The sequence below is a fragment of the Protobothrops mucrosquamatus genome, unplaced genomic scaffold, assembly GCF_001527695.2.
Source record: "Protobothrops mucrosquamatus isolate PMUCROS unplaced genomic scaffold, P.Mucros_1.0 scaffold1907, whole genome shotgun sequence".
NCBI lineage: Eukaryota > Metazoa > Chordata > Lepidosauria > Squamata > Viperidae > Protobothrops > Protobothrops mucrosquamatus.
Genome location: NW_015388031.1, coordinates 293,953 through 317,740, shown reverse-complemented (window position 1 = coordinate 317,740; position 23,788 = coordinate 293,953). Strand labels below are relative to the sequence as shown.

Sequence of the window (23,788 nt, the reverse complement as noted above, 5' to 3'; positions counted from 1 at the left end):
CTCTTTCCTTTTGTATCTGAGGAGAACCACTGGAAAATCTGGCTCTTAGGATGCTCTGTGTGGCAGTTTTGCAAAAGTTTTGGGTAGAGACTTACTGCCTTACCGCTATTCAAACAGATTCTACATAATCAAATATACACATTTGCAAGGGAGATTGAATTACTTAGCATACATTTGCTGCCTACCATGGTGTTTCTTTGGGATGGATACATATGCAATAGATTAAGTAACTAGAATTCATATTTTCTGTCTGTTTGTCATTCCAATACGCTTAATTAATCATGTATTCCAATCAAATGTAAAATACAGAACTAAAAACTATGATCTAGATTGTTAGTGCACAGTTCAACTGCCCTTTCTGCTTTCTCTAACTGGTCCAAAGAAAATATTTGCATATTTGTGACCTTCCACTCAATGCCAAAAATATGAATTTTTGCTTTGAAAACAGAACATCAGACATGTTCCCATTCTTTTGTAATCTTATAAATTTCTCAAGTCCCAGCTAGTTATCAGCATCTAGCTGACTTGGCTCTCTGCCAAAAGCTAATCCTTGAAGGATGGGAGACCACAAGAAAATTGTCAGGTTAAAAACCAAAGCAAGCAGTGGCAAAATGACTTCTGTAAGGCTGCCCAAAGACCTTTACAGCTGCTGCCCATAGTCATCTTGATTAGAACTCAAAACTAAACTTGTCTCTTCAAACAAAGCTCTATATTTGTTCTTTGTTCTCCTTCTATATTATTTCATTGTTCTCTTCAGGCAAGGATGAAAGAGGTGAAAAACTGCATTGATGCCACAACGTATTTCATTTGTAAAACAATGAATGTTTTTGGCTTTTTTTTCCCCTTTTACATCTGAGAATCTGCCTTTCCAACTGATAAATACTGCTACAGTATGTATAAGAATAATTAGAACCTTACAAAACTGAGCAGAGCCCACATTTGGTTCCTTTTTTTTCTTCTCTCACTTTCCAACTCTTCCATTTCCCTTTTTTGTTGCAACAGGAAAATTGAGGCCTACAGGGGTGTGCAGAAAGTCAACGTGATGGTGTGACCGGAAGCTCCACCCAGTTTTTATGGGCGTTGTGGCTGCCATCTTACTTTTCTGAACCCTACTCTTCGGACAGCCCTGAAGACACCTCAAACTCCAGCCCATGGATTGATCAAGGGTTGTCAAGCAGGGATCCACATTTTCTTGTATTTCTACTGTTTTCTATATTCTTTTAAAATGTTATCATCATCACTGTCAAGATGAAGGCCATGAATGTTCTATGGAAGTTGTGTCCCCCTTTAAACTGAAGGAACAGAGGTTTAATTCTAGATCTGCAGGGCCAGTTTATGGCTCTTCCAGTTTAAGCTCCTGAGTTAAATCCATGGCTCTTGGAGCAGTTACACAGTTTATGCCTACTAGTTACACAGTTATGCCTACTAGTTTGATTTTGTTTTTTTACACCCCACCCCGCCCTCATTTTAATCCCAAAGGCCACCTAGGGTAGATGGCTCTGATGCCCTCAGCTTCATTAATGCTGACTACTGGATGAATTTCCAAGTGCAGATAATTTTCTCCCCAAACCATGGGATTTGAGGGGGGTGGGTGGGTTAATGTTGTCCAACTGATGCATGTCCAGAGCCTGAAGAAAAACTCAAGTAATGGTTGCTGGTATTACTCTAAAGTGGCTACCTGGGATTCTTCTGCTTGAGGCCTGCCCATTGCAGGGCAAGCCCCTTCATCTTCTGACCAAACCACCCTTGAAAAGCAACAGCTCATGTTGGATGGAGACTCCAGAGGCAGCAGGACATTTACCCCTTACGGGCAGAACCATGCTGGAGTAAGATATGGATCCCCCAATGATCTTGATTCCTGACCTTGGATCTCTGCACACTTTTCCCTTTGGGCCATGCTGCTTGCTTGCCTTCAGTGATCAACTAGCTTCCCTCCTGCTCAGAGTTGGGTGGGTGGGTGGGNTTTTTAAGAAGAGACTGGACAGCCGTTTGTCTGAAATGGTGTAGGGTTCCTGCCTGGGCAGGGGGTTGGACTCGATGACCTCCAAGGTCCCTTCCAACTTTATTATTATTATTATTATTATTATTATTATTATTATTATTATTATTATTATTATTATTATTATTATTATTATTATTATTATTATTATTATTATTATTCAAACAGATTCTGTAAGGGCTAGATTAGACCTGCCCTTTAGTGTGTGTGGATATTTTCGTCTTCTTCCACATTCATACTGCAAGCCCCGAACCCTTTTCTACAAAATCAAATACAGTACACACATTTGCAAGGGAGATCGAATTACTTAGCATACATTTGCTGCCTCCCATGGCGTTTCTTTGGGATGGATACGTATGCAATAGATTAAGTAACTAGAATTCATATTTTCTGTCTGTTTGTCATTCCAATATGCTTAATTAATCATGTATTCCAATCAAATGTAAAATACGGAACTAAAAACTATTATCTAGATTGTTAGTGCACAGTTCAACTGCCCTTTCTGCTTTCTCTAACTGGTCCAAAGAAAATATTTGCATATTTGTGACCTTCCACTCAATGCCAAAAATATGAATTTTTGCTTTGAAAACAGAACGTCAGACATGTTCCCATTCTTTTGTAATCTTATTAATTTCTCAAGTCCCAGATAGTTATCAGCATCTAGCTGACTTGGCTCTCTGCCAAAAGCTAATCCTTGAAGGATGGGAGACCACAAGAAAATCCCAAATTGTTAGGTTAAAAACCAAAGCAAGCAGTGGCAAAACAACTTCTGTAGGGCTGCTCAAAGACCTTTACAGCTGCCGCCCATAGTCATCTTGATTAGAACTCAAAACTAAACTTACGTGTCTCTTCAAACAAAGCTCTATATTTGTTCTTTGTTCTCCTTCTATATTCTTTCATTGTTCTCTTCAGGCAAGGATGAAAGAGGTGAAAAACTGCATTGATGCCACAACGTATTTCATTTGTAAAACAATGAATGTTTTTGGCTTTTCCCCCCCCTTTTACATCTGAGAATCTGCCTTTCCAACTGATAAATGCTGCTACGGTATGTATAAGAATAATTAGAACCTTACAAAACTAAGCAGAGCCCAAATTTGGTTCCTTTTTTTTCTTCTCTCACTTTCCAACTCTTCCATCTCCCTTTTTTGTTGCAACAGGAAAATTGAGGCCTACAGGGGTGTGCAGAAAGTCAACGTGATGGTGTGACCGGAAGCTCCACCCAGTTTTTATGGGCATTGTGGCTGCCATCTTACTTTTCTGAACCCTACTCTTCGGACAACCTTGCAGACACCTCAAACTCCAGCCCATGGATTGATCAAGGGTTGTCAAGCAGGGATCCACATTTTCTTGTATTTCTACTGTTTTCTATATTCTTTTAAAATGTTATCATCATCACTGTCAAGATGAAGACCATGAATGTTCTATGGAAGCTGTGTCCCCCTTTAAACTGAAAGAACAGAGGTTTATTCTAGATCTGCAGGGCCAGTTTATGGCTCTTCCAGTTTAAGCTCCTGAGTTAAATCCATGGCTCTTGGAGCAGTTACACAGTTTATGCCTACTAGTTACACAGTTATGCCTACTAGTTTGATTTTGTTTTTTTACACCCCACCCCCGCCCCCATTTTAATCCCAAAGGCCACCTAAGGTAGATGGCTCCGATGCCCTCAGCTTCATTAATGCTGACTACTGGATGAATTTCCAAGTGCAGAGAATTTTTCCCCAAAGCATGGGATTTGAGGAGGGGGTGTGAATGTTGTCCAACTGATGCATGTCCAGAGCCTGAAGAAAAACTCAAGTAATGGTTGCTGGTATTACTCTAAAGTGGCTACCTGGGATTCTTCTGCCTGAGGCCTGCCCGTTGCAGGGCAGGCCCCTTCATCTTCTGACCAAACCACCCTTGAAAAGCAACAGCTCATGTTGGATGGAGACTCCAGAGGCAGCAGGACATTTACCCCTTACGGGCAGAACCATGCTGGAGTTAAGATATGGATCCCCCAATGATCTTGATTCCTGACCTTGGATCTCTGCACACTTTTCCCTTTGGGCCATGCTGCTTGCTTGCCTTCAGTGATCAACTAGCTTCCCTCCTGCTCAGAGTTGGGTGGGTGGGTGGGTGGTCTCCTGAAACTGTCTCTGGCCTTTTGTCCTTAGAACAATGACGGACCTTGTGGGTGCCCTGGAGAGCAGACATGCGACCCTATTTATTCTCTCAGGATGCCTGAAGCCAGGTAGCTTGAAATTCCTACATTTATTCTAGTCAGTCTACCAGCTCTTTGTTAGAACCTGCTTTGCTGGTTTTCCTGGCAGATGCAGGGAACTATTAGCTACCCCTTTCTTCTGGGATGTCGTTCGGTTTCCCAGCCTGCCTTGCCATCCCTGTGGTTTCTCCATCCAAATATGGAGCTTATCTTCTAACGCTAAGGAAACAGGCCTCAAATGGGCATGGTCATTTCTGGAGGCTTCGCTTCCGGAGAGACACCAGAATTATTTAAACAAGATCACAATGCTCTGAAAGCATCTGATCAGAACTATCTGGTTTCTGCCAAATAAAAGGTTAGGATATGAAAAAAAGAGAAGAAGCCTTGACAAAACTTACCAGGCAGTTGAGCTTGGGAAAGACATCAGTGGTGGAGTTAAAGCTTCTCCTTTTAAGGTGTGGACAGCCTGGGATGGTTGAGTGGCAGGCTGAGAATGAGTCTGAGTCTCTACTTGCCTTGAGTCCTGAGTTGGTTTAATCCACCGGTTTGTTTCCGGTTTCATCCATTTCCCCTGGATTCCCCATCTTGCCATGTAAACTTTGCAAATGTCGTAGTTCATGGAGGAGTAATATAAAAGGTCCAGAACCAGCAAGACTACAACGAAAAACCCATAGACCCAAACTCCTAACAATGCACTGTAATTGCTGTAGAAAGAGAAGAGAAAAGCTGGTGTTAGGAAGGGTTTGTTTTCTGCTTCTCTAATTAGGCACTTAAAGCTATGAACTACAGGTAGTCCTCGACTTACAACAGTTCACTTAGTGACCGTTCGAAGTTACAATGGCACTGGAAAAAATTGACTTACGACCTTTTTTCACACTTACGTCCGTTGCAGCATCCCCGTGGTCGCATGATCAAAATTCAACACACTTGGCAACTGACTCATACTTATGATGGTTGCACTGTCCCAGGATGTGACCCCCTTTTGCGACCTTCTGACGAGCCATATCAATGGCAAAGCCAGGTTCTCTTAACAACCGTGTTACTAATTTAACAATTGCAGTGATTCACTTAACAACTGTGGCAAGAAATGGGGCAAGACTCACTTAACAAATGTCTCAATTAGCAACAAATGTTTTGGGTTCAATTGTGGTCGTAAGTTGAGGACTACCTGTATATAATTATTATATTCCAGGGGCGTCAAATTGCCGGCCTGCGGGCCTGTTGCATCATGCGGAGGCCCGTGCCCACCCCAGCTCTGGCAACGCGAAAAAAGTCACAATACATTGTGACACGTCACATGATGCAGCGAGTTTGACACCCCTGTTATATTCCATGTTTCTATCTCTGCTTCTGCTTCTCTTCGTCCCAAAAGTGAAACCATTGTGCTCAGACTATTTTGCAGCCTCCTGTAACATTGTACACATCTTGCCTTGCTTCAACAAGATGATGGGACATCTGCCTATGACAGATGGTACATTTTGATGCCCATCAGTAAGGGAAACCAACACACACGCCGGCAAAATCTTGAATGGATAGACTAACTCACTGCTAAGGCTGGGACAGGGGAAATCTGGACTCTAGGACACCTGGAAACCTTTTAAATGGTATGGTCTAAACCAGTGTTTCTCAGTGTCAGCAAATTTAAGATGAGTGGACTGCAATTCCTAAAATTCTGCAGCCAACATGCGGAATTCTGGAAGTTGAAGCTCATACTTCTTAAAGATTCTGAGGTTGAAAAACATTGGTGTAGAATGTAGATGAATGAAATCTGGAAGTTTTTCTGTCCCATGGCTTTTTTGAAAAGGCAAATAATTTTGATCAGAGAACTTCTTTTGCATCACACAGCCTAAAGAGTGCAGTTCAGAAATCCTATGTTTCAACAATGCGATCCATTAAAAAGAATAATTTGCTGGGGAAAAGACTAAAGGAACTAGAAAACATTAAAGGAAACTTTCTCCCTTTTTTTGTTTTTTTGTTTTGAGACATTCAAGCTGTGACAGTTCAGCCTGAGTAAAAATTACTGAATATGATTTTGCCAATTGCAGAGTTTGGCCTATGAAAAACACAGGTCTGCCAAGTTGCTCCCTATTTTTGCATTCCAATATGTGCCTTTTTATTCAGAGTTCTGCTACTAGCAATGCTTTGTAAAATGTATTACATTATGCTACTAATTGGATTCACAGCCTGCTTCATTTCTGTCCTACATTTCTTCTGTATATGCTGTCCAGAAAGTCATTTACAATTGGACAGGGATGATGCAGAAGGTGGGATTGAAAGCATTTTTATATACATAGTATTGGTTCAATGAACAGAGAAATGTAGAAGCAAAAAAAACCCTCTTGGATCAACTAGTTTATTTTAAATGGAGCTTTTAAGCGATTTCCTCTTTCAAATAGGATCGATTTTCTTTTCAAAAGCTGCCTATCATTTACTCAGTTTTAAAGTCAAACGCATTTCTATTTACAGGAATCTTTTCGCTTCCACTGTAGGAGGGCTTTCTGTAAAAGTTTTATATTGCCCAAGTACAATCAACCAAAGGAAAACATTTTCCAATTGAACTACAGTTAACTCTTTTATCAAGTTGAGTTAGAGAGGAGGAACAGAATCAGCTTGAAGGGTTCCAAGTCTACTAAGTTTGTGGTCAAACAGAAGAAACATCAATGTCATGGTTCCGACTAATGAAACACTTCAAAGAACTTCTAGGTATTGTTTACCCTAAAAGCCTTTATTAACAGTGTAACAGATTGACGGCACTTCATGGATGGATGCCAAATCTGAATTTCTCTTGCTTGCGTCTAACTTTTCTTGCTAAACCCCTCCCTTATTTTGCAGTCATAAGTCACATCTTCCAATTAGCCCGGAGGGCAAAGATTCACTTCCTTTCCTTTTCCCGGGCTTTCCTTACAAATCTCCTCCCTTTCTCTGTCATCTGAATTAACTCTAAAAATATCAGACAGTTCTGTATATTTTGTCAAAGCAATAATATCCTATATTAACAGCGTTGACAATCAATACAACAAAGATGCGGTATTCAGAATGATGAATGGCATTTTCCATATGAATTTGCAATATCTGCTGGTTGGGTGCAAAATCAGACTAAAACAATGAAAAAAGTCCCATGGATCTGGGTCTCAGCAGATAATCAGCACTTAAGAAACCTGGAGTAATCTAGATTAAGGAATCCAGTTTACTATTTGGAGGGGAGATTTTATCCTAGTATATTTTTTCTGATATATTCTGTTACATTTTATGTTACTGATACTTTTATGTTCTGCCTTTTAACTGACATTTTATTTTACTGAAGCTAATTTCTTCGTGTTTTACTTACAGCCATAAAGCATTTTAGAAATGACAAGTTGACTTCCATATTCTTATTCTTCTATCTTTACTTCCCTTCTTTTCCACTGTTATTTTAGTACATCCTCAGTATTATTGGATCTCTCCCTGCCCCCTTAAGAAATTAAGTTTCTCAGGTGGTCACTCAACCAAGACCCACCTTTCTTTGTTCACAAGCTTATATTTCCATCCTGTTTCCACCCTTCAAGATTTTGTAAAGTGCCATAACTGTGGAATATCATACCTAGCTCTGTCCCACTTGCTATTACTGTAATAGTCAATCTTTTGACTACTAAAGTTTGTTAGGATATTCTTTCTACCAGTGTTCCTGTAATTTCATTTGTGTGTAATGTCCTACTGACTTTAAACTTATCTATGTACACGACATATACAACATGTATATTAAAAAAAACCTAATTAAAATGTCTTAAAGGAAGAGGGTATGGCAAGCTAAAAAGAGAGATGCCTACGCTATGCTTCTCTTAATTTCAGTATTTAAAATTAAGTATTACTGCTTTTGCCCCATCTGCAACTGCTGCATATCCTTAATTGAGACAAGCAGGAAATCCCAGTGAGATAGGCTAGGCTAGAGTTTTTCAACCTCGGCAACTTTAAGATTTGTGAACTTATGCTAGCTAATGAATTGGGATATGAAATAGCAATAGCACTTAGATTTATATACTGCTTCATAGTGCTTTACAGCCCTCTCTAAGCGGTTTACAGAGTCAGCATATTGCCCCCAACAATCTGGTCCTCATTTTACCGACTTCGGAAAGATGGAAGACTGAGTCAACCTTAGGTCGGTGAGACTCGAACTGCCGAACTGCTGGCAGCCAGCAGTCAGAAGAATTAGCCTGCAATGTTGCATTCTAAGATCTGTGCCACCATGACTCTATTCACACAACTGAAGGTTGCCCAGGTTCAGAAACACTGGAACAGAGAGGGAAGTTGAGAAAAAATATCTGAAAGAAACCAATAGCAAACCACTTCTGTAGTGTCACCAGCACAGACAACCAAGGAGTTAAACGACTTTAACTTTCATTACAGCAAGAACATGTGCAGACACATATCAATCTTTCTGAAACTATTTAGCTTAATAATTCTCGTTTCATGCTTGTTGGCTTCAACAAGCTGCAGTGGAAGACTGGGTGGATGCGTCGGAGGGTTTTTGGCAAATCTAATTGCACAGTTACTGGTTTTCTAGAGGTATAGGCAGTGGTGGGATTCAGCCGGTTCAGCAAAACCGGTAGCTAAATTTTGCTGCATTTGGAGAACCAGGTGGCTTCCAGAAGTCCAGTCTAGGCCTTGGAGGCCTGGAGGAAGCCTCCCAGGCCTAGAATGGCCTGCCGGAAGTGCATGGATGCCACTTCCAGAAGTCCGTTCTAGGCCTCAGAGGCCTCCCAGGGCTAGAACAGCCCACCAGAAGTACGTGGATGCCACTTCCGGAAGTCCGTTCTAAGCCTCGAAGGCCCAGGCCTGCATTGAATAAGAGAACCGGTTGTTCAGGTACTTGAATTCCACCATTCGGTATAGGCACATGGCTGCAGAAACCTCTACTCATTTTTCTGGAGTAGGATGCTGTGACTGGCACATTGCTGGTGTTGGCTTGAATGACAAATGGGGTGTTTGGATCTGGGTGCTTCAGCAATGGCTTGGCTGTGAATAGGCACTAAGTTTTTCTAACGTTGTTTGGCATTCTATTGTCCGTTTCAGAGCTTGGCTTGGCTTGGCTTTCCCCTCCCATTTAGTCCTTAGAAGGTTAGTGATAGGCAGTGCTATTTGGGCAAATGAAGGGATGAATTGTTGATAAAAATTCACAAACCCCAGAAAGTCCATTTCAACCCCCTCATGGGAAATGTCATAGCCCAGATAGTCAATCTTCTCCTTGTGGAACTCTTACTTAGAGAGTTTTGTGTACAATGGATTTTTTTCAGTATTGCTCTCAGTAGTTTCACGTGTTCCCTCATGGTTTCAGTGTAAATCAAAATATCTGCTGTCTCTCCTTCTAATGCCATGATGACAATCTTCACTTTAGCCAGGTGGGTTGGTAGGTTGGCCCCATACTCCTCCATGTAGGTCCACAACTGGGTTAGGATGAATGCCAGATGTTTTGGGTCCCTGTTGAATTTCACCCCCAGGGCTGAAGGTCTATGTTCTCTCCTCCATGGGAGGGCTGCCCAGGCTAGTGGCGGTGTCTGCACCACTGAAGCCAATCTTGACTGTTGTGCTAGAGCCGGAGGCATGTGACTGCTGCGTTTGCTACATCAGCCAGCTGGGCTGGTGGTGGTGCCGGCCATTCTTGGGCTTCATAGGTCCAGAGCCAGTCAAAAGCATTCCTCAGGAAGTCAACGGCTTGCTCAAAAGTGACACCATGAGGGTTGGGTTCGCCTCCCATTGCCCAGCACCTTCCCATTGCCCTACACTCTAAGAGTGGGGCCTGTGGTTGGTTTCCTCAAATTCTCCAGGAAAAAGTCACCCTGGAGGGCTTCTCTATCCATTCTTCCATCTTCCTGATGCCTATGGACGACCGGGGTTTTGGCTGGTCCCCTGGGACTTTTGCCTCCCTCTTCCAACCCAGGGTAGTCTTCCCTGCTCTAGGGTCTTGAGGCAGCTTCTTCCCAGTTCTCCATCTCCTCCTGCTCACTCTCATGGATGGACATTCCATGCAGGTTCCTCGTCATAGATGTGAGTCTTCAGGTGGAGGGTTATTGATGATCTGGCTTAATATCAGCCTTGTTCTAGCTTGGGCATTTAGGAAAAAAAAGACACTTGACTCCATTTGTAGAGAAGAGGTATGCTTTTGATAAAGACAAGTGGTACAGTATAAGCAAAGCCAGATCTGAATATTCCTGCGTAAAACCCGGTAACCTCCCAGGCCCTCCCCCCTTGGTCATCTGGTCAGTGTCCAATAGTATTCAAATTAGGTGTTTTGGTAACAGTTCTATAGTTTGGTGCTTCTTTGGTGGGTGTTTGCATTCCCATTCTCACATTCATGTCCTTGGATCTCTCAACCGTTGTCTTAGATTGGCATCTCTGGTTCCTGTCATCCCCCTCCCGGTGTTCCCTTATTCCCCCCCTTCCCCCTTATATGGCAGGATGCCAGCAATGCAATGTGAAGCAAAGTGGTGTGCTGGCAGATCTAACAACTATATCTTTAAAAGGTGTGGAAGAACAGCATTACTATGAAATTTACATATCCTGCTGCATATTACTACAGCAGCTTTTGGGAATCTTGCCCAAATAGTTAAGTGGCTTTCTCTGTATTTCGGGATAATCAGGAAGGCTTTACGGTAAGAACAAACATTCTCGAGGATACACAAGAACAAAATCGAATTAAAAGATGGAGCAAGGAGACCATCGAGCAAGGAATAACATTAATGGAGGATATGGCTAAAGGATCTGACCTCCTTTATAAGGGCAACATGTCACTCATAGAAGGAAAAAGAAAAGTCAAATCCAGTCTAGTCTAGTCCAATCCACTGGAGCTGAACAATCAATCTCATGATCTCCGATTGGAAGAGAGCGTGCAGAAACCTGGAGAAAGGACATCATCAAAAGTACGATTGCAGAAAAAAAAGTAAGCCAGACTTTCTTAAGGAAAAAAAGGGTGTGTATTGGTAATAGGAAATACACAAACACACTAAATAAAAGGTTGATAATATAATACCAGAAAATAGGAGACAAAGAATTAGACAAGATGACATAGTATCAAGATCTAAAAACTGGAACTGAAAGGTTATGGCATAAACCAGTCATGGTGATCCCAATCGTTATCAGCACATTTTTGGGTCCCAAAGTGAAAAACTTGGATGACACTTAGAAAATCTGTGCATTGACAAAATTTCCATCTATCAATTACAGAAGACCAGAAAAAAAAAATAACAGAGTTGGAAGGGACCTTGGGGGTCTTCTAATTCAACCCCCTGCTCAAGCAGGAGACCCTATATTATCTCGGACAAATGGCTGTCCAATCTCTTCTTAAAAATCTCTAGTGATACGGCACCCACAACCTCTGAAGGCAAGCCGTTCCACTGGTCGATTGTTCTCACTGGCAGGAAATGTCTCCTTATTTGTAGGTTGGATCTCTTCTTCATTAATTTCCATCCATTGCTTCTTGTCCTGCTGTCATGTGCTTTGGAGAATAGCTTGACTCACAAAGAAGAGGTATGTGTGTGTGTGTCAATCTATTCTCCAAAACAACTAAAAGTCTGAAGCAGTATGAAAGCACTACACTGCTTGAATCTGCACATATACTACAGTTAAACATTATAACATCGTAAGTTCTGGGGAAGAATCTGATTCACATGAAGACTAACACCAGCTAGAGAACTGGCAGCTATTTTCTGTATTTTTGTGTATTACTACTACTACTACTACTACTACTACTACTACTACTTCTTCTTCTTCTTCTTCTTCTTCTTCTTCTTCTTCTTCTTCTTCTTCTTCTTCTTCTTCTTCTTCTTCTTCTTCTTCTTCTTCTTCTTCTTCTTCTTCTTCTTCTTCTTCTTCTTCTTCTTCTTCTTCTTCTTCTTTTCTCCTTCTCCTTCTCCTTCTCCTTCTCCTCCTCCTCTTCTTCCTCTTCCTCTCCTTCTCCTTCTTCTCCTCCTCCTCCTCATCATCATCGATTTGCATCCAAGATGCCTACCACTATTAGTACTATCTTTGCAAAACAAAGCAAGGATAGTACCAATAATAATGGATGCCTTGGATGCAATCCCAAAACATCTGGAACACTACTTAAACATCATCGGCATTGAGAAAATAAGCACCAGTCAATTGCAAAAGGCTGCTTTACTTGGAACAGCTTACATCCTGCGATATCTTTAACACCATCAAACAACATCTGCCTAACACATTTCCTTCAGAAGGACTTGTTGGTGGATAAAATCCAGTATAAACATCTGGCTGACTGCTTGACGAACCATAATAACAAAATATAACAAACAACAGCAAATATAGCCTTTGTGGTAAAAAGGGTGAAACAATATATTTGATCCATGGTTGCAGCCAAATTTCACAAACTATGAGCAGCCTCCTGAGTGAGTTGCCAGAATTATTCATCAGAAACTTTGCCAGAGGTTTGGATCAGAATGTAGTAAAAACTACTGGGACCATCAAGTTGAGAAAGTTTGGGAAACTAAGTGAGTTAAGATCTTATGGGACTTAAAGATCCAAACACACAGGCCTCTTATTCATAACATGCCAGATATAGCAGTTATTGAAAAGAAGAAAGTCTGGTTCATTGATTTTGCTATCCTAGGAGATGCTAGGATTGAGGACAAACAATTGGGAAAAATTATGAAATACTGGGACTTGCAGATTGAGGTTGAGCACTTATGAAAAAAGAAATCCTTTGTTATACTTATCGTGATTGGAGCTTTCAGAGAGATACTTAAAGGTGGAACCGGGACAACTGGTGGGGCCAATTCACCGTGACCAAATTGCCACAGGACAACTCACTGCAGCCAAGTCATCACAGGACACTTCAACAATTCAAATTCATTATTTAAAATAATTTAAAAAATATTTTAATTTTTGTCATTCACATTTCATTTTGTCCCTCTTTTTGCATCCTTTTTTCATGGTTCTGTTCCACCACTTCTTTGATATTAGTGTAACTCCTGCCCCGCAGCAGGTTATCCCATGGCTAGTTGCCTGAAGCAAGTTGGCTATGGCGAGTTGGCTGTGCCAAGTTGTCCTAGACCTACTTAAAGGACTTCCTCAATATCTGGAAATATTGAATTTATCAGACCTGAGAACCCTAATTTACAAAATGCCACTCTGCTTGGAACTGCCTATATTCTTTGATGCTACCTTCATAATTGGTTAAGACAGTGGTGGTGAACCTATGGCACGTGTGCCAGAGGCGGCACTCAGACCCCTCTCTGTGGGCACGCATGCCATCACCCCAGCCCCGCCTCTTCCCGTACCCCACTCCTCACCAGCAGCCCCCCCGGAGGAGAGTCGCCCCCGGGCATGGCCCACACGGAGCAGCGTAACCAAGCACATAGCAGCTGGGCAGTAGGGACAAGACTGCCCTCATGCCCTAGATGATGCTGCGGGGCGTGGGTGGAGGGCATGACCATCATGGCGCTGCAGGTCTGCCTGGGCGATCTGCTGCGGCAGGCTGTGGAGGTGGGTGGCCCTGCGGGCGGGTGGGGCGGGGCAGAGCGGGGGTGGAGCAGGGTCAGGTGGGGCGGGGGGTGGAGCGGGCAGGGCAGGGGCAGAGTGGGCTGGGGGTGGGGCAGTTTTTGGGCACTCAGTCTCTAAAAGGTTCGCCATCACTGGGTTAGGACATACATCGTTTCCACCAGTCTGTCAACGCTGCAATGCTCTGTAACCTTAATAAATGCTTTTAGGAGAAAATATGCCTGAAAGTCCTTTTAAGTGTTTTGTTAATCAGACACATGACACAGTCATAAACTGCGAATGTAACCGGAGATTACCCGCCCATAATAATAATGTGATAGTTTGCTTGCATCAAACTTTAGCACAATCCAAAGCAATGTAATTCATGTGTTGCACAATCCTGGTAAACATTTGATGCTCTGAAGATTTAGCATTGGAAAGAAATATTTGTAAAACTATAGAAACAAAGATTCTTCTCATGAAAAATGTGAAGAGAATGAAAGTCATACAAGCAGTACTCCCAAATGATGAAACCCTTATTTCAGCTCTCTTAGAAAAGTAATTCTGGCTCTTTCAAAATGAGGCAGGAGGGCTGCATGTGTTGTACGCTGGCTTGTAAACAGTTCAGAAATGCTACAGTGAAATCTATGAAGATACCCATCGGTTTTCTTTCTTTTCCAAGAGAAAAGGGGAGCTGGATTTTGTAGGGCTTCCCAATATTTATTTTGACACAGGAAAGTAACTGTCTCCTGGGATAGTAATAAATGCTTCTTCCTTCCTGATAACTCATAGCTGAGCCACTGAGATTCCACACTACAATATGGTCCACCTCCAGCTGCTGCTCAGCCATAATACCCAATATCTTGTGGTCACAAAGAGTTTGGATCTGGTTAGTTTTCTTCATCTGATCTGTTTGGTGATTCTTTTCAATATCCAATTTTATAGAGTCATGACAACTTTTCCACCACTTCCACCTTTTTCTTGTCCATATACTCATGCAAAAATTAAATCTTTAGTGGAAAAGCCTGGAGAAATGATTGTTCCTGTTCTTCACCTCATCCCAGTTTTACATTTTGGAAAAAAAAAAATTCTGCAGAAGGGCTGTTATCTGAATCAAAATAATGACAATGGATCATATGCACCGAGAATCTCTTTGTATTTTTATTTGGTGAGCGGAAAAAGACTGGGGAAAATGATTAAATGAATGGCTTGTGTATGAGCATTTCAGGTGATGGAAAGGGGGCAAATAAACCCCTCATGAAATGATCTGGTTTGGCCTACAAGCTACTGTGTGACTCTGAAATACACAGAAAGGAATACAGGTAATCCTCAACTTACGACCACGCGTTTAAGAGCTGTTCGAAGGAAAAAAAAAAGACCTACAAATTTATCTGTCCTTGCACTTATGACCCTCACTGTGTCCCTGCAGTCATATGATAAAAATTCTGGTGCCTGGCAATGGCGTGTATTTACAACAGATGCAGTGTCCTGGGTCACATGATCGCCATTTGCAATCTTCCCAGTTGGCTTCTACAGTCAATGGCAGAAACTTGATTCGCTTGATGATCATGGCAGAATAGTGGTAAAAATCAGTCACGGCTACTTAATGGGCACCTCACTTAAAAATGAAAGTTCTAATCCCAGCTGCGGTAATAAAGATTACCTGTATTCACTCCTGACTTGCTAGAAGTCACTTGCAGACTCACAAGGAGCCAGAGTGGCAAATCAACTGTATTGTCTCTCTACCTAACCTCTTGTCCATAAAGTGCTTACTTTGGTTCATTAAAAATTATGTACTGAAAAGTGAACACTCAATTTTAAAATAGCAATTTGTTCAATGAAGCCATTATGTGGGCTCTCCATCTGTTCCTTAAAAACAACATCTGCTTGGGTAAGTTTAAATACAAAAATGTATTTTATCTGAATTTAAATATAACACGTTTTTTATATAAAAAAAGGACGTGATCATAAGACAAAATGCCTTCATGTTAGATGTTGTTAACTCTGCTACCTTCTGCCTTTAAGTTTAATCTCTTGAACTAAGCATTGGTGTGATCAATATTTTGTCTTACCAGGTATTAAAAGGGTTCTGATAAGGCACCATTCGCAATTAAGTCTTTTGCTATAAAACACAGGAGTGTATGAGGAAGAGGTATAAAAAAGACTCAAGATGGCAGCTGCACCCATGTGATTGAATCCCTGTGTCTTTTTTATTTGTGTTGCAACCAAGTTTTTGTTTTTTTTTACTCTCCCTTAAACAGGTCATTTTGGCTGTCTGCTGGATTTCAGCTGCTTTCAACCCAGGTTTACAAAGAAATGTTCTGGAATCACTCTGTAAAATATCTGGAGATACTCCACTGATTAATACAATTTTATGTAGAGTTGAGCAAGGAGCCTATGTGTGATGTGGTTAAAAAAAGTCATGTTTTTTATGTGTGTCACATGCATGTTGAAGGGACAGCTTCCGTCACAATGTCACAATCACCTTAGTTTTTTGACTACAATATTTGGTCTGATTCGTAGCGCCTTTGGGCCACATCCATTTAGGATTTGCTTGTTTGGGATTTCTTACAACAATAATGGAAATAGTTTTCCACTGTCTTCTCCAAGAGACAATTTTCCAATCCACCTCATACTCTAATATGTTCTGGTGGTCTCCCATTGTACTTCTACCCAGATCCACGTTACTTAGCTTGATCACCTTTCTGGTGATCAGCCAAGGATACCTCAGTGCTGTGACTTGCTATGACAGGGGTTGTCAAACTTGGCCCTGGCTGAAGAATTCTTGGAGTTGAAGTCCACAAGTCATAAAAGGGCCAGGTTTGAAGACCCCTATGCTATGACATGGAATTTAGCACTGACTGCTTCTGTTTAGTTATTTGCTATTTTTAAGGTGCTTTTTCACTCATTAGAATTTCCAAGCTGTCTCCCAAATCCACAGTACCAACTCTTGGACAATAGTACCAAGAGTTTTTTCCCACCAAAATGGCTAGCAAAAAGTATTGATTTAAATTCCTCCATTGAATACATTTAACACTGTTTGCATTTCAAGAAAGATCCCCATTTGTTAGCATTTAAACCTGCATGAGCTTTCACTGGTCTTTACCATGGCAGCTTCTTGTATCATTTTGTATAACTCCCAAGTGTGGTCTAGTGGTTAAGGTGCTGCACTAGGAAGCAGGAGAATGTGAGTTCAAGTCCCACCTTAGCCATGAAAGCTCTCTTAGCCCAACTCACCTCACAGAGTTGTTTCTGTGGGGAAAATTGGAAGAGGAAGATGTGTTGGATATGTTTGCCACCTTGGGTTATTTCTAAAAATAATAAAAGATGGGAATCAACAAATAAGCTCACAAAGTCTCCTCTATGACCCTGTGATTGTATGCCAGGGGTCTTCAAACTGGCTGGCTCAGGAATTCTGGGAGTTGAAGTCCACAAGTCATAAAAGGGCCAAGTTTGAAGAGCCCTGTTGTATGCTATGTATTGGAACTCCTGTGCTGTTGCTGTTGAGCCCTATAATGTTTCTTGTTTCATTAGCTGACTCTCACTTGATTCATGTTTGATACTTGCTGATTCCATCAAACAGGACAAATTGACATCAGAAGCACCCAATTTGATTCAACAAGTCAACTTTCCAGAGTGGGCCACATGCCAGAAACTCCTGTTCTTTTTAAAAGGGCATCAACTCCTGACCACGTGAGCAGCGAACATCTATAAGTGCCCAAATTCAAATATGTGTATTGGGTTTACATTCCAAGAATTCTACTTGGGCCACAGATTGGGTCTCAGGGTGGCCGTTTATAAAAATCTACACAACCAATTTCAATGGATAGAACCCAGTAATTATGAGCACAACTTTTAAACCAATAAACACAAGGAATATTATTAAAAACATTAATGATTAGTTAGCTATTTTAAGGTAATACTGGTTGTTTAAATATTTACTATTGAATAGATAAAAATACATCAGAGTTTTTATTAATAATGAAACACACATTCATAATAATTGAACACCTTTGTGTTATATTACTAATGATTTAAATATTAACATTTCCCTTAATAACATATAATTAAAGCCTTATTTAAGAAGGACTGCATAAAGAGAACATCCTTCCTTTGAGCAATTGTAACACTAGCTATTTGATAGATCTTACAAGTAGGAGAATAGCTTAAAATATCTTAAATCTGGGCAAGTTCATCATGAGTCAGGGAATCCCTCCGTTACCCAAGATATAAATCTTCTTAGGGCTTTAGAGGTTAACTAGCTCCTGCCTTATATATAAAATGTTTGTTGTGTTAAGCAAATTACTTCTGGTGCAAATCACGTTTCCCTCTGGTGTACTTTCACGCCATTTAACTCTACTTAAAACAATGAAGCAAGAATTGGGAGGATTCTTCTCACCCTATCATTAGCTCCTTCACGACCAAGAAATAGCTTAATGCAAGCAAACTACACAATCAATCTCAGCCGGTGGTCAGTAAGCTAGAAACAGACTCAATCAGATGAACCTCAGGATCAGCCTGAAATTGCTCTCTGGTTTCAGCTCAACCATGAAACTACTCCTGGCTTTGCTGATGCCCATAGGGGCAGAGAGCAGAGAAGAGGCATTAGTAGAGAAACCCAACTGACAGAATAGAAAAATATATATATATATCATTGCCTATTTTCCACACAGTGTGGCTTTCTCTTGAAGAATTTTGATGCAGATAGACCTAGCTGGGAAAACAGAGAACATTAAAGAATTTCCCAATCTATTTTTTATTCATCCTATACCACATACAGTGAGAATTGGAAGAGACCTTAGTGGTCATCTGGCCCCACCCTCTCTGCCCACTGCAGGAATCCATCTCTCTACCGTTCAGTCACCTTGAACTGCAAGTTGGATGGCAAATCAATTTGAGAAAAAAATAAATACACACACACATAAATAAAACCCCCTACACATGGCCATTCAGCCTCTGTTTGAAGACCTGTCATCATTTCAACTGGCAGTTGTTTCAGTGGCCAACAGTTTGCATAATCAGAAAGTTTTTCCTGAAGTTGAGCGTATTTCTTTGCTTCCTCTTGAATTTTTATTGGATCTCCAAGCTTCCCTAAGTACAGTAACCAAAGAAAACAAAACAACAACAACAAAACAAACAAACAAAAACTGTGCCTGGTGCTGATAAGGGAGTCTGGGGGAAGCTACATCACATTTTTATCAGTTTCTGATTTGTTAAAACCAATTTCTCTTTCTCTCCACACACAGACACAGACAGAAAAAAAACCTGGATGGATGTAAGTGGATGTCATGCTGCTTTGATGGCCAACATCACAATAGATTATCTTTATTTATAAGTGCATGAATTTGCAAGCAGGAAGTTTTGGCTACTAAGTCAAGGAGACATGGGATGGTGAAAAGATGACCTTGGGACAGAGAATGGAATACGGTGGCCTCTGGTTGGATTCACATGACCAACCCAGACTCCCAGCTTGAAGTGCTTTAAAGCAGGGGTCCTCAACCGTGGCAACTTTAAGACTTGTGGACTTCAACTCCCAGAATTCCTCAGCCAGCAAAGCAAAGCTGGCTGAGGAATTCTGGGAGTCGAAGTCCACAAGTCTTAAAGTTGCCAAGGTTGAGGATCCCTGCTTTGAAGCACAGTGATGCCATTTGAAGAATCTGACATGTGCACATACTCACACCCATCTCAGTGACAGGGAGGGAACACCTGAGGGTCCAACTTTCTCCTTTGATATCTCAGCAATTGATAGGAGGAAATTTGCAACAGCAATTTGTTTGATAATTAACTGCTTGGGTGCATTTAAATCGCCCATCTACCAAATGGGCACCCTGCTGCTTCTCTGCCCTGTCCACGTGAGCTTCCATTTTGCTAGGAGTAACTAGATTATTCACATTTTTAAATTAGACAGAGCCTGGGAGAAAACAATTCCCTGGATGTCTGTATGATTTAGGATTCTAACTTCTTTCTTGCCGGAAATCATGCTGAGAATGGTAACTCACTCAGAGATTTTCTAAGGTGTGGGTCTTAACTATTCCTGCATAGCTCTAGTAGAAGATGGCTGGACAGATAGCAGTAAATCAGTCCAGAAGACTTATTTTTGCTACAACGATTAACTTTGGTACTGGAAAATGAACCCCCCCCCCAAATGAAATTCAGTTAGCTTTCTTTTTAGATCAGGTGGTATCAGGAATGTTACAAAGGGGTCCTCGAACCTAGCCAGCCCTGTAGTGACACCAAGAAAATTCCATGGAGGTTTCATGAAGTCACTAGAAGATATTTCCTCTTGACTTCCTCTCAAGATGGCTGCTGCACGGTAAGGACTTTTTTTTTTTCTTACCGACAATCTTCTGATTTCACTTCCAAAGCTGTTCTTTGGGCATTACTGGGCATATAAATCTTCCTGTCAGCAGTTTTGTTATCTTAAGCATGTAGCGTTTTAACTTTCACTTTTGAATTTATTGTTTTATATTGCTTCTGGCTTCAAAACTTGACTAAAGGCTGAATGCCGATTTATTTCAACCCCTTGCTGGACTCTTAATTGGTTTTTCTTTTTTCTTCTTTTTGATACATGTTGCTCTGGATAACTTCCCCTTTTCCGGTATGGAAGCACGGCTGGTGTTGAAGGAGTGAAGAGTCTTTTTTTTTTTTTTTAGACTCATTGGATTTCTGAACTTTTTGAATTTGCAAAACATTTGGTGTTTATTTCTACTTCCATTGAATTTTTTATATAACTTTGGATTGGAATATAGAGGAAAAAATATCTTCTTTGTTCCCTAATTAAGTTTCATGGATTAAAATGGCTGAACAGTGGCTGAAACTTAAGAAAGGAGGGTGGGGGAACATGCAGCTTCTAGTTGACTATCTTTTTAGAAAGCTTGATGAGAGGATACTGATTTTACAAAAAAAATGGATGAAGATATACAAAAGGACTCTGACCCAGTTCCAGATCAAAAAGATACTCCCACAGCTAGAGGACTAACAGATGGGATTTCATCTGCTGCTCCAAAGTTTAAATCTATGTATTCCTACATTATCAGCACTTTGACTAAAAAAGGAAGTGACAAATTCCTCTTTTCTACAAAGACTCAGGGAGATGGGATAGATTTATCATAGTTAACTGCTAACTATTTCTATTTGGACTTTGATCGGAAGATGGACTTATTCTGGAGATTGAATTTATTATACTTAATCAAGGAACAAACATGGTTTATTTGATCCAGGATGAACTATTTATAACTTTTGAGGTAACCTGGGGTAGATAAGAGGCCATGAAAAACTTTCTACGAGTGGATTACAATAACAGTTTGTTAACAGAGAGTTTTGAAATTTTAATTTGGTTCTATTTTAGAGTTATTATTCTAAAAATAATCAAAGATGGAGGCTGCAATTATGCAATCAGACCCCCCCCCCTTTAACATGCACTTTAAAAACAGGCAGGGAAAAAAAGTCAAGATCTTGATGTCTTTGGAGATTCTCAGTCATCCAGGTCATGGTTGTCCCAAAAGGTGCTTTTTCAGGAGGCAATTGGACTTTCTTGTTTTTCTTTGAAGACATTTCGCTTCTCATCCAAGAAGCTTCTTCAGCTCTGACCGGATGGTGGGGACTGGAAGGATTTATACTCCTTGCAGACAGCTGGTCATTTACATTCTTTTAGAGAGTTGTTGGGGCCATTTGGAAGTTTTCTGTGTCCTCAGAGTCACCTGAGTAGTGCAATTGTGTGTGGAGCCTTCTGGATGTTTTCTGCCCTGTTCCTATAGTCTGCAATGTTTTCTGGAAATCCGTTCATACTCCCGCACTGTTCGAAGAGTGTTCATCCCAAAGTTCATAGCTAAATCTTTATGGAGATTCTCAGTCATCCAGGTCACGGTTGTCCCAAAGGTGCTTTTTCAGGAGGCAACTGGATTTTCTTGTTTTTCTTTGAAGACGTTTTGCTTCTCATCCAAGAAGTTTCTTCAGAGCATCCGGTTAGAGCTAAAGAAGCTTCTTGGATGAGAAGCGAAACAGACACAGAACACCTCCAAATGGGCCCAACGACTCTAAAAGAATGCAAATGACCAGCTGTCTGCAAGGAATATAAATCCTTCCATTTCCCCACCGTTCGGTCAGAACTGAAGAAGCTTCTTGGATGAGGAACGAAATGTCTTGAAAGAAAAACAAGAAGGTCCAGTTGCCTCCTAAAAAGCACCTTTGGGTCAAGATCTTGATTTTGCTTCCCTGCCCCCACAGATGCCCCTCCATCCATCCTTCTAAGAGTTTGGTGATTTCTCTTCTTACTTTTTTCTTACTAAAAGTTAGCATTACATTAGTTTAGAAGCCTTGGCTAATCAGCTGCATCTTTCCCAAACTCTCTCTCAAAGCAGCTGATCTCACAAGGTTGCTACTATGTGAGAAAAAGGAGGAAGGCAGTCTATGCACCACCTTGAAACTGTTCAAAATTAAGATGAGATGTACATGTAGTCCTCAACTTACGACCACAATTGCACCCAACATTTCTGTTGCTAAGCGAGACATTTGTTGAGTGAATTTTGTCCCGTTTAAAGACCTTTCTTGCCACAATTGTTAAGTAAATCACTACAGTTGTTAAATGGGTAACACAGATGTTCAGTGAATCTGGCTTCCCCATTGACTTTGCTTGCCAGAAGGTCGCAAAAGGGGATCACATGACCCCGGGACACGGCCACTGCCATAAATATGAATCAGTTCCCAAGTCTCTGAATTTTGATCACATGACTATGGGGATGCTGCAATGGTCGTAAGTGTGAAAAATGGTCACTTTTTTCAGTGCCGTTGTAACTTCGGAACTGTTGTAAGTCAAGAACTAGCTGTATACATTAAATAAATAAATAAATGCACCCCCATGGAATGACATTTGAGGTCATTTTGCAAAGCTTCTCCAGCAAAGAAATATATGTGGAACAGGTTTCATGAAGTTAGAAATAAATTATTAAATTTTTCAGTTTTAAATTTCATCTAAGTTTCAGGCTGAGCTAAAACAAGAATAGGAAAGTTTACATTTTTTTTTTTTTTTAAATGTACTTTATTAAATTTTTACGAAGAATAAAATAATAACAGAAATTAGGAAAAAATAGGGGCAAAGTGCAAGAGGGGGAAAGAAAATAAAAAGTAATTTTGGACGTTGTTCGATAAGAGTTTCAAAATACATTAACCTTTTGATCTGAAATTCAGTAATACACAGTATTTATATCATCATAAACAATTCTAATAATCAAATCCCAGAATTAATATAGTATTTCTCTCTCTCTCAAGTAAAAACTCCAAAAGTGGTTTCCACACAGAGACAAAGCTAGATGCTCTTTTCTTTCATCAAAGTATTTAGTTTCGCCAGCCAATTCCATTAATTCACCATCCATTTCTCTATTATAGGAATCTGTAGCTCTCTTCCTGTCTGTGCATACAGTACAAAAGTCTTGCTGCTGTTATCTTATGTAAGAACAAAATACCGTATTTTGAGAGGAACGTTTCCTGAAATGTAGTATTTTACATGTGCCTTTACAGATTCTGATCACACTTTTAGATGAACTATGACGGGAAGGAGAAATAATAATAATAATAATAATAATGATGATGATGATGATGATGATGATGATGATGATGATGATAAAGTTGGAAGGGACCTTGGAGGTCATCTAGTCCAACCCCCTGCTGAGGCAGGAAACCCTATACCATTTTGGACAAATCGCTGTCCAGTTTCTTCTTAAAAACTTCCAATGTTGGCGCATTCACCGCTTCTGGAGGCAGGTTGTTCCACTGGTTAATTGTTCTAACTGTCACGAAGTTTCTCCTTAGTTCTAGGTTGCTTCTCTCTTTGGTTAGTTTCCACCCGTTGCTTCTTGTCCTGCCTTCAGGCGCCTTGGAAAATAGCTTGACTCCCTCTTCTTTGTGGCAGCCCCTGAGATATTGGAAGACAGCTATCATGTCCCCCCTCGTCCTTCTCTTCGTTAAACTAGACATACCCAATTCCAGCAACCGTTCCTTATATGTTTTAGCCTCCAGTCCCCTAATCATCTTTGTTGCTCTTCTCTGTACTCTTTCTAGAGTCTCAACATCTTTTTTACATCGTGGTGACCAAAACTGGATGCAGTATTCCAAGTGTGGCCTTACCAAGG

At 40.8% G+C, this 23,788-nt stretch overlaps 1 protein-coding gene across 1 annotated transcript in view; it reads right to left on the bottom strand.

Moving 5' to 3' along the window:
- Positions 1-4,594: 4,594 nt before the first annotated feature.
- Positions 4,595-23,788, bottom strand: part of SHISAL1 (shisa like 1) — a gene marked incomplete at its 3' end in the record, with an annotated part of 30,343 nt that continues 11,149 nt past the window's right edge. The window contains exon 3 of the mRNA XM_015823542.1: positions 4,595-4,900. Within this exon, the coding sequence (XP_015679028.1) occupies positions 4,595-4,900 (306 nt within the window). The remainder of the gene's footprint in view (positions 4,901-23,788) is intronic.